General features: G+C 35.1%; 2 protein-coding genes across 2 annotated transcripts; both read right to left on the minus strand.

The window, feature by feature from the left end:
- Positions 1-476: 476 nt before the first annotated feature.
- LOC107754902 (chemokine XC receptor 1-like) lies at positions 477-1457 on the minus strand. The gene has a single exon (XM_016571530.1). It carries the CDS (start codon positions 1455-1457, stop codon positions 534-536), a length of 924 nt encoding a protein of 307 aa, XP_016427016.1. The 3' UTR covers positions 477-533.
- Positions 1458-3311: 1854 nt separating this feature from the next.
- Positions 3312-4244, minus strand: LOC107754891 (chemokine XC receptor 1-like). The gene has a single exon (XM_016571499.1). It carries the CDS (start codon positions 4242-4244, stop codon positions 3312-3314), a length of 933 nt encoding a protein of 310 aa, XP_016426985.1.
- Positions 4245-11206: the final 6962 nt, after the last annotated feature.

Raw genomic sequence — 11206 nt, forward strand, 5'->3', positions numbered from 1 at the left:
AGCGCCACAAATAAATAAATGTATGGGAAACACATCCCACAGCACAACCACCTGAGCCCAACTTCAGTCTACTCATCACCTTAACTTTAACTGTGTTTAAACTGATAAACAAACACAGACCGGAAGTTAACTTCGGGCCAGGCGCGTGCGCCTGATGAAACCGTCTATATAAAGCTTGAAGCATCAGAATCGGCATCGGTCGATCACCATGACAAGAAATCGGTAGTCAGTATCGGCTGCAAAAATCCTGATCGGAGCATCCCTAGGAAACATTGATACTTTTTTTTTTCCGAAGTTCAAAAGAACAGCATTTATTTCAAATAGAAATCTTAACATTCATAACTTTATAAATGCCTTTAATGTCACTTTTGATCAATTTAATGCATCTTCGCTGAATCAAGTATTAATAATAAAAATTAAAAAAAACTGACCCCAAAATTTTGAGTGGTAGCCTATGCATTGTGAGATTTGTTGCATTTAACAAACACACCAAAAACAACAAGTAATTTGTCTCAGGATTGGTCGGAATTGCTTTATTTTGAACACATTTTCTTCAATATTGTTTGTAAATGTTTCCGAAATTTTTCTCCAATTAGAGCATAAAGCACTGGATTTAAACTGCAATGTGAAAAAGCCAACAGCCGGCAAGTGTAAAATGCATAATCAAGACGAATGGATACACTACAGTCTACGAATGAAGACAAACCATAATCCTGCAGAATTCTCAAGAACATGACTATGTTGTATGGAGCCCATCCAATGAAGAATAACAGCCCAACGCAGAATATCAGTTTGATAGTCTTGTGTCTCCCCTTTGTTCGGGATTGTGCGATTGTCTGGAACATTCTAACGTGACAAAATCCCATGATGCAAAATGCAATCAAGAAGAAAACATTTTGTAAATAAACAGCGGCATGTTTTACTTGAATACTGTCAAATTCACAGTAAAGATTCCCTTCATGTTCTAAGACTTGGCTACGAAGGGAGACTAACAGTGCAGCTGTTCCGCTCAACATCCATATGATAAAGGGAGCTACTGAAAAGCATCTGCATCCCTCCCAGTCGGACAGAGGATGAACCACTGCCATGTAACGCTGAACGGTCATTAGAGTCAAGAACAACACGCTGCTGTAAAAACCGAGATAGAACAGAAATCTCACAGCTTTGCAGCCAGCCTCTCCAAATGTCCAACCGTAGACGAAGTACAAAGCCCAAAATGGAAGTCCAAAAGTGAACAGCAGATCTGACACAGCTAAATTGAAGATCAGAATGTTGATCAGCAATCTAAACTTCTCATACAGCAGCAGGATGACCAAAACCAGCAGGTTACCAATGCAGCTACACACAACCAGAACACCAAAGAAAACTGGAATAACAATGGATCCAACTTTGAGCACCTCTTCTTTGTGACATAGTTGGTCTTCTGGTTCTGGATACTCGGTATACTCTTCAGTCATGATGTTCTCTATATAATCATATTAATTTTGTCATTAGAATTTATTATTGTATTTGATTAATTTTAGATATTTAAGTAAAACATTTATTTATTAATAAGAAAGAAGAGTATTCTTACCTTAATTTTTTGTCAGTTCTGATAGTACTAATATGACTCAAAACTGGCAAGCTGCACAGCAAATTGAGGCTAATATGTAGTGTTATGGATGTTTTGGAAGGGATATTGGAGTGTTTTTTTATGTTGAATGGGAGGGTTAAAGACACCTACCTCAAAACCCATTTCTCTTTTCCTTTACAAACGTGAAATGAAAGTATCGTTTTCACAGTGAAAGTAGTTGTTCTTTAAAGTGTTGTGTAAATTCCTTAGTAACATTTTAAGGTAGTTTCCAGTTAATGGGAGTTTCAAAACAGTTGGTTTACATTACAGTATTCACATGATTCGTTTAATTTTCATGTTAATAAGTAAAACGGCATAGCTCTAACCCTTGCTTTTGTTTCAATTTTAAAATCAACAGTAGGACAGACTCATTAAATACATAAAGAAACTGCTTTTCAATCATGTATTTATTTCATAATTAAGATGCCATTTAAAAAGTTCTAAAAGTTTGTTGCTTTTATAAAGGTGATAATGGTTGCAGGGATCTCGTGTGCAGTATGTATTCTAAAAACATACTAATATTGTTGATATTTACCTGTTAAAAATTACATGCAAAAAATAAGTTTGGTATGATCTCAAATCTTCCATTTTCCTGTTTACGTAGGTCAATGATGATGCTGTGCTTCCTTCCACAGACCACAATTTACACTTTGTCACGTGAAAGAAAAAAAGTCAACTTCCAGTCATGACTACATTTGACGTATTTCACTGCACAAAAACAAAACAGCATAATCTGCATTTTCACAAACAGTTGTCATGGTTTATTTTAGGTGGGAGTATTTGAGAAGTTCACAACACTTCATTCACAACATATTTGCCTTGAAATATTGACTTGATTCTTGAATCTGATTATTCAAATTAGAACATGCTTTTACACAAAGATATAGCACTGAACATTTTTGTTTCAGGTGTTCTTTGTAATTTGTTTTATGATATGATCCCATGTGCAGACAGATTCTTCAGTGTTTGTTTTCTTACAAATTTTTAAATGAATAATACACACAAAAATGAGAATTTGCTGAAAATGTACCCACCCTCGGGTCATCCAAGATGTAGATGAGTTAGATTCTTCAACGGAAAAGATTTGGAGAAATTTAGCACTACATCACTTGCTCACCAATGGATCCTCTGCATCACGTCCAGCCATAATCCATAATAACGCTTCCTGAAGTGAAAAAGTCCATCCCCTATTCTTCTCTCACATCAAAATCCACAGACACTGTGCTTGATCTGTGAATATTTCTCTCCTGATTCAGACAGGACGATTTATTCACTGGCCAAAATAATAATATTGATAGAGGAGTCATATTTTAGCTGAAAGCAGCAGTTTAAAGTAAAAAATGTCTTGATGGATTTCTTTCTCATAAATAAGATTTTCACTTTGATGGACTGGAGTGGTGTGGATTATTGTGATGTTTTTATCAGCTGTTTGGACTCTCATTCTGACGGCACCCATTCACTGCAGAGCATCCATTGTTGACTAAGTGATGTGATGCTAAAAATTCTCCAAATCTGCTCTTATGAAGAAACAAACTACTTCTACTTCTTGGATGGCCTGAGCGTGAGGACATTTTCAGCAAATTTCTTTTTCGGGTGAACTTTTCCTTTAAGCACTTAAAGTCTCTTTCCTCTCGAGTCTCTCTTATCTTACCAAGTGTAACAAAAATACGAATTTATATTTATTCATATACGTGAGTCTTTACACAAAACAAAACCTCCTTGAAATTTCTCGTAAAGTATTACAAAACTTTGCATCTACAAAAACTAAAATCGCTGGGTTTATGCAACAGTGTGAGAAAGCTAACATTCGGCAAGCATAATATGCATAGTCAAGTCTTATGCTTACTTCACAGTCTGTGAATGGATGGATTGTCAAAGATTTTAAGAACATGACAATGTTATATGGAGCCCAACCAATAAAAAACAACAGCACGATAAAAAATGTTAGTCTAACAGTCTTGTGTCTCTTATTAGTACGTGATTTTGTGATCGTCCGAAGCATTCTGCCATAGCAGTAACCCATGATTACAAATGCAATGAAGAAAAAAGCATTTTGAAAATAAGCAATGCCAGATTTCCATTCAACGCTGCCATATTCACAGTATTGGCTGTCAGATTCTATCATAACTTCACTATGAAGTGAACTGAGCAGTGCAACCGTTCCACTCAGGATCCAAACGATAAAAGGAGATACAGAAAGGCCTCTGCATCCCTCCCAGTCGGGCAAAGGATGAACCACTGCCATGTAACGCTGAACGGTCATTAGAGTCAAGAACAGCACACTGCTGTAAAAGCCCACATAGAAGAAAAACTTCACAGCTTTACAGCCAGCCTCTCCAAATGTCCAACCAGAAATATAGTATGATGCCCAAAACGGAAGTCCAAAAGTGAACAGCAGATCTGACAGAGCTAAATTGAGGATGAAGACGTTGGTCAGCGTGAAGCGTCTGAGGCTTTTGTAGAGTGCAAGGAAAACCAGAACGAGGATGTTACCAATGCAGCTCAATACAACCACTGCTGTGAAAAAGAATGGAATGAGAATAGATCCGACTTTTACCACCTCGTCTTTGCGACACAACTGGTCTTCATAGTCATCGATGTTGTTGTAAATGTCAGTATACTCCTCAGTCATGTTGTTTCGCAGTCACAAACTGGCCAGAACAGATCTGTCCAGGTTCAATTCTTCTCTGTTTGTACACTGAAAAAAAAAAAAAAGTACTTTGAAACAATTTTCACTTAGAATTTCCTTGTAAAGTTTAGAAATAATTACAAAGAAATGGTAAGTTACACTGATTTCTTGTAAAACATGGTCCAGTAATCTTTGTTTTACTTACAACTTCAAAAAAATCATTTTGGATAGTATAGAAACATTAATACAGCCTCTTGGGAAAAAGTGAAGTTATAATGAATATATAAATGACTTACCTGAATTCTTGATGATCTTGTAGAGCACAGTGATGATCAGAACAGCTCATTAACTGATCACTGCAGACGACCAAAATCTCTAGAACTGGAATTTCAGGAACTATATTTTTTAGATCAACCAGCTATGATAACTGCAGATTGTGTGAATGTACTATATCAATAAATTAAAAAGAGCAGCGTTATTGTTCTGGTGATTTCTGAGAGATGTTTGTATGATAGGTAAATAACATACATCCCCCCTCAAACCTCAGACTCTGAATCCTTTCATCTCACATGCACAGAGGAAGCTGAAGTGGCTTTGTGATCTTTACACTTGAAGTAACTGTGCTACTAAGAGGCAACAAATACAATAGGAAAGTCACCTGCTTTCTCACGAGCAAAAGACCCAAATGATGTGTGTGATCATATGTCTAGCTTCATAAGAGAGTCACATGTGCTCGAATTTTCCAAGAAAACAAGTTTTGCAATCAAAAGTCATAGTCATTTGGTTTGTAACTTCATTTGCTATTATACTGGGGGGAAATGGAGTAGCATTTACTTGATAAAAGCTAGGGAACAAAGTTTTCAATTTCAGTCACAAAAACATTTAAGCTATCCTATTACTTTTTTCCACTTTTTCTTTTAACATTGTGAAGTGCTCACATACTGTCCATTTAGCTACTTTTGGCCTTTATAATCATAATTGCATTTACTTAAACAAATGTGAGATATGCATTGTGACTCTAAACTCAAATGTGTATTTCTACCCAGACAGATGCTGTCACTCCCCACAACCTTGTCCTCTGTAGAGCGAAACTGATAGCCTACTCAGTTACACCAAAGTACATGATGGACATAAACATGCTTTATAACACTGTTAGGTTTCTAGATAACCCTTTCAAAGCATGGCTCTTTATGGAACCTTATAAAAAGGGTTAGAAAAGGGCTCCAAAAGTGTTTACATTTGGCATTAGGGTCATTTAGTGTCAAATCAACCAAATTTCAGAAACTTCCCCGGCTCAAATTTTTGATTTTGCTCATTTATTTTTCTGAAGAAAGATAAACATGTATAGTGATGAAAGCCAAAATATTAAATGTCATGGATAAATATTTACTGAGTAATCCACTATTTTGTAGAGTGGGGTCAAAATGGCAATTTTGATTCAGAGCCAAATTACAGGGGGTTCAAAATGACTTCAGAAAGATGGCAGCATCATAATGTTATTTTTACACAGAGATTGGTAGATCTATTAGTAAAATATGTTAACTTTAGCAATCTTTGTTGCATTATGTGCCAATGGTGACCATTCAAAAATGGGGAAACAGCACTTTTCAAAATTTTCTCCAAAGTTTGCATGCCTGTAACTCAAGAAGTATTTAAGATATCTTAATGTCCTTTTAGATATTGAGTCTCAACAAACTTTCCTTTCATCTTCGTTTTTAAGGCCCTACATGGTTCGGTTCCAGAGATATTGGAATTCCAATTTGGCTCCAGGGGTAAATCATTAAATTGTACACATTTTCAGTGGTCAAAAACCCAATGTGGGTCAATTTGCAAAAATATGATGCTTCTTTTCTTTTATAGAGGAATATCTGAAGAAGAAATAATGTTGAAACTAGAAATGTATCTTGTTTCCTTTTGTCAAAACAACTGGCTGGTCTGAGTTCTTTTTCCTAAGTTTGCGTGCATATAACTCAAGAAGTATTAAAGATATCGCAATGTGATTTTAGATTATAGTTCTTAATAAACTTTTCTTTTGGAATCTTAATTTTCAAGGCCCTGCATCATTCAGTCCCAGAGATATGGGCAACTCAACGAGGCTCCATTTTCAGATTGTTGAATATTAACCATTTTCAGTTTTTGAAAACCAAATGTTGGTCACTTTACATACAGCTGATACTGATTGTATTTAAAGCAAAATGTCTGAAGAATAAGTAATGCTGAAACTAGAAATATATCTTGTTTCCCTTTATCAAAACAGTTGTATAGGACATACCTGCTTGAGTGTCATAAATGTTCTTTTTTCTAAAATGTGCATGCCTCAAGAAGTATTAAAGTTATCTTAATATGATTTAAGATTCTAGTTCTTAAGAAACTTTTCTTTTGGGATCTTCATTTTTAAGGCCCTGAATGGTTTAATCCCAGAGATATTAATAACTCAGTGCAGCGCCATGTCCAAATTTAGTATCCTACCCATTTTCAATTGTCAAAAACCAAATGTGGTTTTGTGTTTATCTTGTCATCACTGTTGACAATGCAAATATGCAAATAATAACAATAACCCAGGGTTTAGGAATGTACAGTGTGACACGTCAGACTATGAATGACCAGAGTTAATTGTTAACTCTAGGTAAAGTATGAACAGTGTGAAATGCAAAATAAGATTACCCAGGATCCCATTTACTTAGGGTTTAGAATTACCCAGTATATTTAAAAATGAAGATGCCAAAATCAAAGTTTGTTAAGACCCAATATCTAAAAGGGCATTAAAATATATTTAATACTTCTTGAGTTACAGACATGCAAACTTTGGAGTAAAAAATTGAAAAGTGCCGTTTCCTCGTTTTTGAATGGTCACCATTGGCACATAATGTAACAAAGATTGCTAAAGTCAACAGATTTTACTAACAGACCTACCAATCTCTGTGTAAAAATAACAATATGATGCTGCCATCTTTCTGAAGTCATGTTTACCCCCCTGTAATTTGGCTCTGAATCTCTAGTGAAAATTGCCATTTTGACCCCCCTCTACAAAATAGTGGATTACTCAGTAAATATTCATCCATGACATTTAATATTTTGGCTTTCATCACTATACATGTGTATCTTTTTTCAGAAAAAAATATTAGCAAAATCAGAAATTTGAGCCGGGGACCTCTGGTTGATTTGACACGGAATGACCCATTAACATGTGAACTGTATCTGGATGTTGTCCACATAATAGACAAGTATTTGATTGGAGTGTTATCCGATGAGTGTGTCCTTGTCCAGAGGTAGTCGAGGATGCATTGTGATCGGATCTCAGTGTAACATAAACAAAGTCTAACCATCATATCTGCATTCACAGATTGAGGTCATAAATCCCCGCCCACTCTCTCAGACAGCTGTCAGAAAATAATAGAGGGACGTACTTTTGACAAGAATTTGAACCTGACAGTCTATATTTAAAACTGTTTATTTAGACTTGCATGATTTACCCCGTGTGTCATCTTTCATTTTCATTGTGCAACATTATCTAAATGAGGCGATTCTGTCTTGTCATATTAAGTAGAACAAATCAGAAATGAAAATATTGTGAATAACATCAAAATGGTTAATAGTTCTGAGACATTATTCATAGACTTCTATCTTTAAACAAAATCTTCCTGGGATTGCTCAAAACGATTACGGAACCATGCATCTACAAAAACTAAAATCGCTGGGTTTATGCAACAGTGTGAGAAAGCTAACTTTTGGCAAGCATAATATGCAGCATAGTCAACTCTTATGCTTACTTCACAGTCTGTGAATGGATGGTCGGTCAAAGATTTTAGTAACAGGACAAAGTTATATGGATCCCAACCGATAAAAAACACCAGCACGATAAAAAATGTTAGTCTAACAGTCTTGTATCTTTTATTAGTCCGTGATTTTGTGATCGTCCAAAGTATTTTGCCATAACAAAAAACATGATTAGGAATGCAATGAAGAAAAAAGGCATTTTGAAAATAAGCAATGCCAGATTTCCATTCAACACTTGCCATATTTACAGTATTGGCTGTCAGATTCTGTCATGATTTTGATATCAAGTGAACCGAGCAGTGCAACCGTTCCACTCAGGATCCAAATGATAAAACGCTGAATGGTCATTAGAGTCAAGAACAACACGCTGCTGTAAAAACCGACATACAGTAGAAGAAAAACTTCACCGCTTTACAGCCAACCTCTCCAAATGTCCAACTCCAGATGTAGTACAAACCCAAAAACAGAAGTCCAAAAGTAAACCGCAGATCTGACACAGCTAAATTGAGGATGAAAACATTGGTCAGGAATTTCAGGCTTTTGAAGAGTGCCAGGAAAACCAGAACTAGTATGTTACAGATGCAGCTCAACACAACCACGAATATGTAAAAAAAGTGGCATAGCAATGGATCCGACTTTCGCCACCTCCTCTCTGAGACAACAGTTCTTCATAGTAGTTGTTGTAGTAGTCAGGGTATATTGTATATTCCTCTGTCATGTTGCTCTGCAGTCACAAACTGGCCAGATCAGATTTGTCCGGGTTCAATTCGTTGCTCTTTGTACACTGAAAAAACAAAACAAACAAACTTTGAAATAATTGAAATAATTTTCACTTACAATTTGCTTAAATTAATTACAAAGAAATGTTGTTACACATTGATTTAAATGCATTTTTTTTTTGTACTCTGAAAGACTGAAATAGTATTTTCTTGTAAAACATACTCCAGTAATCTTTGTTTTATCTATTTTTGACCGTAGAAAGGGGTGTGTTTGAGAGACATTAATACAATACAAACATTATTACAGTCCTCTGGGGAAAAAGTGAAGTTATACCATTCAGTTTCAATAACTTGTGCAGTCAAATGAATACATACAGTAAATGACTTACCTGAATTCTTGATGATCTTGATCTTGTAGAGCACAGTGATGATCAGAACAGCTCATTAACTGATCACTGCAGACGACCAAAATCTCTAGTATAAAATGAACTGGAATTTCATGAACTACGTTAATAGATCAACCAGCTATAATAACCTGAGAGGTATAAGAACATACCCAATCAATCAATTAAAAATAGGAGAATTTCGAGTGATGTTTGTATGTTGGGTAAGTAATACATGCCCCCTCAAACTCTAAATCTTTTCACTTCACATGCTCAGAGGAAGCTGAAGTGGCTTTGCGATCTTTAGAAGTAACTGCTCTGCATAAACCATTTTCTAATGACAGACGAGTCAACAAATATGACAGGAAAGTTACTTGCTTTCTCACCAGCAAGACCAAAGTAATGTCGTGCATTATGTGTCTTCTCTAGCTTCACAAGAGAGTCACATGTGCTTAAATTTTCCAAGAAAACTAATTTTGCAATCAAAAGTCATAGCCATTTGGTTTGCAGCTTCATTTGCTATACCCAGCGGCCACTTCAAAATCAATTTGATGTCAAATTTTAGTGAAGATCTGATCAAGATTCTGTAACATCATTTAAAATTCAGTTTGGACGGCAAAGTCTTCTAGTGGTAATTGGGAGAAAATAGGAAGTTAATCCCACACTGAAACTGGTTTAAAGTGTATTTAGGCAATATGTTTGATGTTCAAATCAAATCAACCTCATGTCAGTTTTATTTGCATATTGGACCTGTTTTTTTGACATCAATGTTGATGTCAATCTGAGGTCTTAACATCAATTGTCCACTTGGTATTATACTGGGAAAAATTGAGCAGGATTTACTTGACAACAATTAGCAAATTTCACAATTTCAAAGAAATGGAAAGTAACACATTTAATGTGTAAAATTTTAAATAGAAGATTGAAATAGTATTTGTACTAATCTTTGTTTTTTTTACATTTTTTAAGGCATCGCAAAGTTATACGTTAGCTAAATATTTAGCTCATTCAGATTTAGAGACAGCATTATTACTTTTTGTATGCAAAGAAAACAAAAATAACGACTTAATTCAACAATTCGTCTCCTCTGCGTTATTTTTGTTTTCTTTGTGTACAAAAATTATTCTCGTAGCTTCCAAGAAAACTAATTTTGCAATCAAAAGTCATAGCCATTTGGTTTGCAGATTCATTTGCTATACCCAGCGGCCACTTCGAAATCAATTTGATGTCAAATTTTAGTGAAGATCTGATCAAGATTCTGTAACATCATTTTAAATTCAGTTTGGATGGCAAAGTCTTCTAGTGGTAATTGGGAGAAAATAGGAAGTTAATCCCACACTGAAACTGGTTTAAAGTGTATTTAGGCAATATGTTTGATGTTCAAATCAAATCAACCTCATGTCAGTTTTATTTGCATATTGGACCTGTTTTTTTGACATCAATGTTGATGTCAATCTGAGGTCTTAACATCAATTGTCCACTTGGTATTATACTGGGAAAAATTGAGCAGGATTTACTTGACAACAATTTGCAAATTTCACAATTTCAAAGAAATGGAAAGTAACACATTTAATGGTGTTGATGTCAATCTGAGGTCTTAACATCAATTGTCCACTTGGTATTATACTGGGAAAAATTGAGCAGGATTTACTTGACAACAATTAGCAAATTTCACAATTTCAAAGAAATGGAAAGTAACACATTTAATGTGTAAAATTTTAAATAGAAGATTGAAATAGTATTTGTACTAATCTTTGTTTTTTTTACAACTTTGAAAACATTTTTTAAGGCATCGCAAAGTTATACGTTAGCTAAATATTTAGCTCATTCAGATTTAGAGACAGCATTATTACTTTTTGTATGCAAAGAAAACAAAAATAACGACTTAATTCAACAATTCGTCTCCTCTGCGTTATTTTTGTTTTCTTTGTGTACAAAAATTATTCTCGTAGCTTCGTAAAATTATGGTTGAACCCTGATGTCACATGGATTATTTTACCGATCTCCTTGCAACGTTTCTGGACTTTGGAACATTTCAGTTGTATTGCTGTCTATGCAGGGTCAGACAGCTCTCAGATTCCATCAA

Source organism: Sinocyclocheilus rhinocerous, unplaced genomic scaffold (assembly GCF_001515625.1).
Source record: "Sinocyclocheilus rhinocerous isolate Xijiao unplaced genomic scaffold, SAMN03320098_v1.1 scaffold2788, whole genome shotgun sequence".
In the NCBI taxonomy this organism is placed as follows: Eukaryota; Metazoa; Chordata; class Actinopteri; order Cypriniformes; family Cyprinidae; genus Sinocyclocheilus; species Sinocyclocheilus rhinocerous.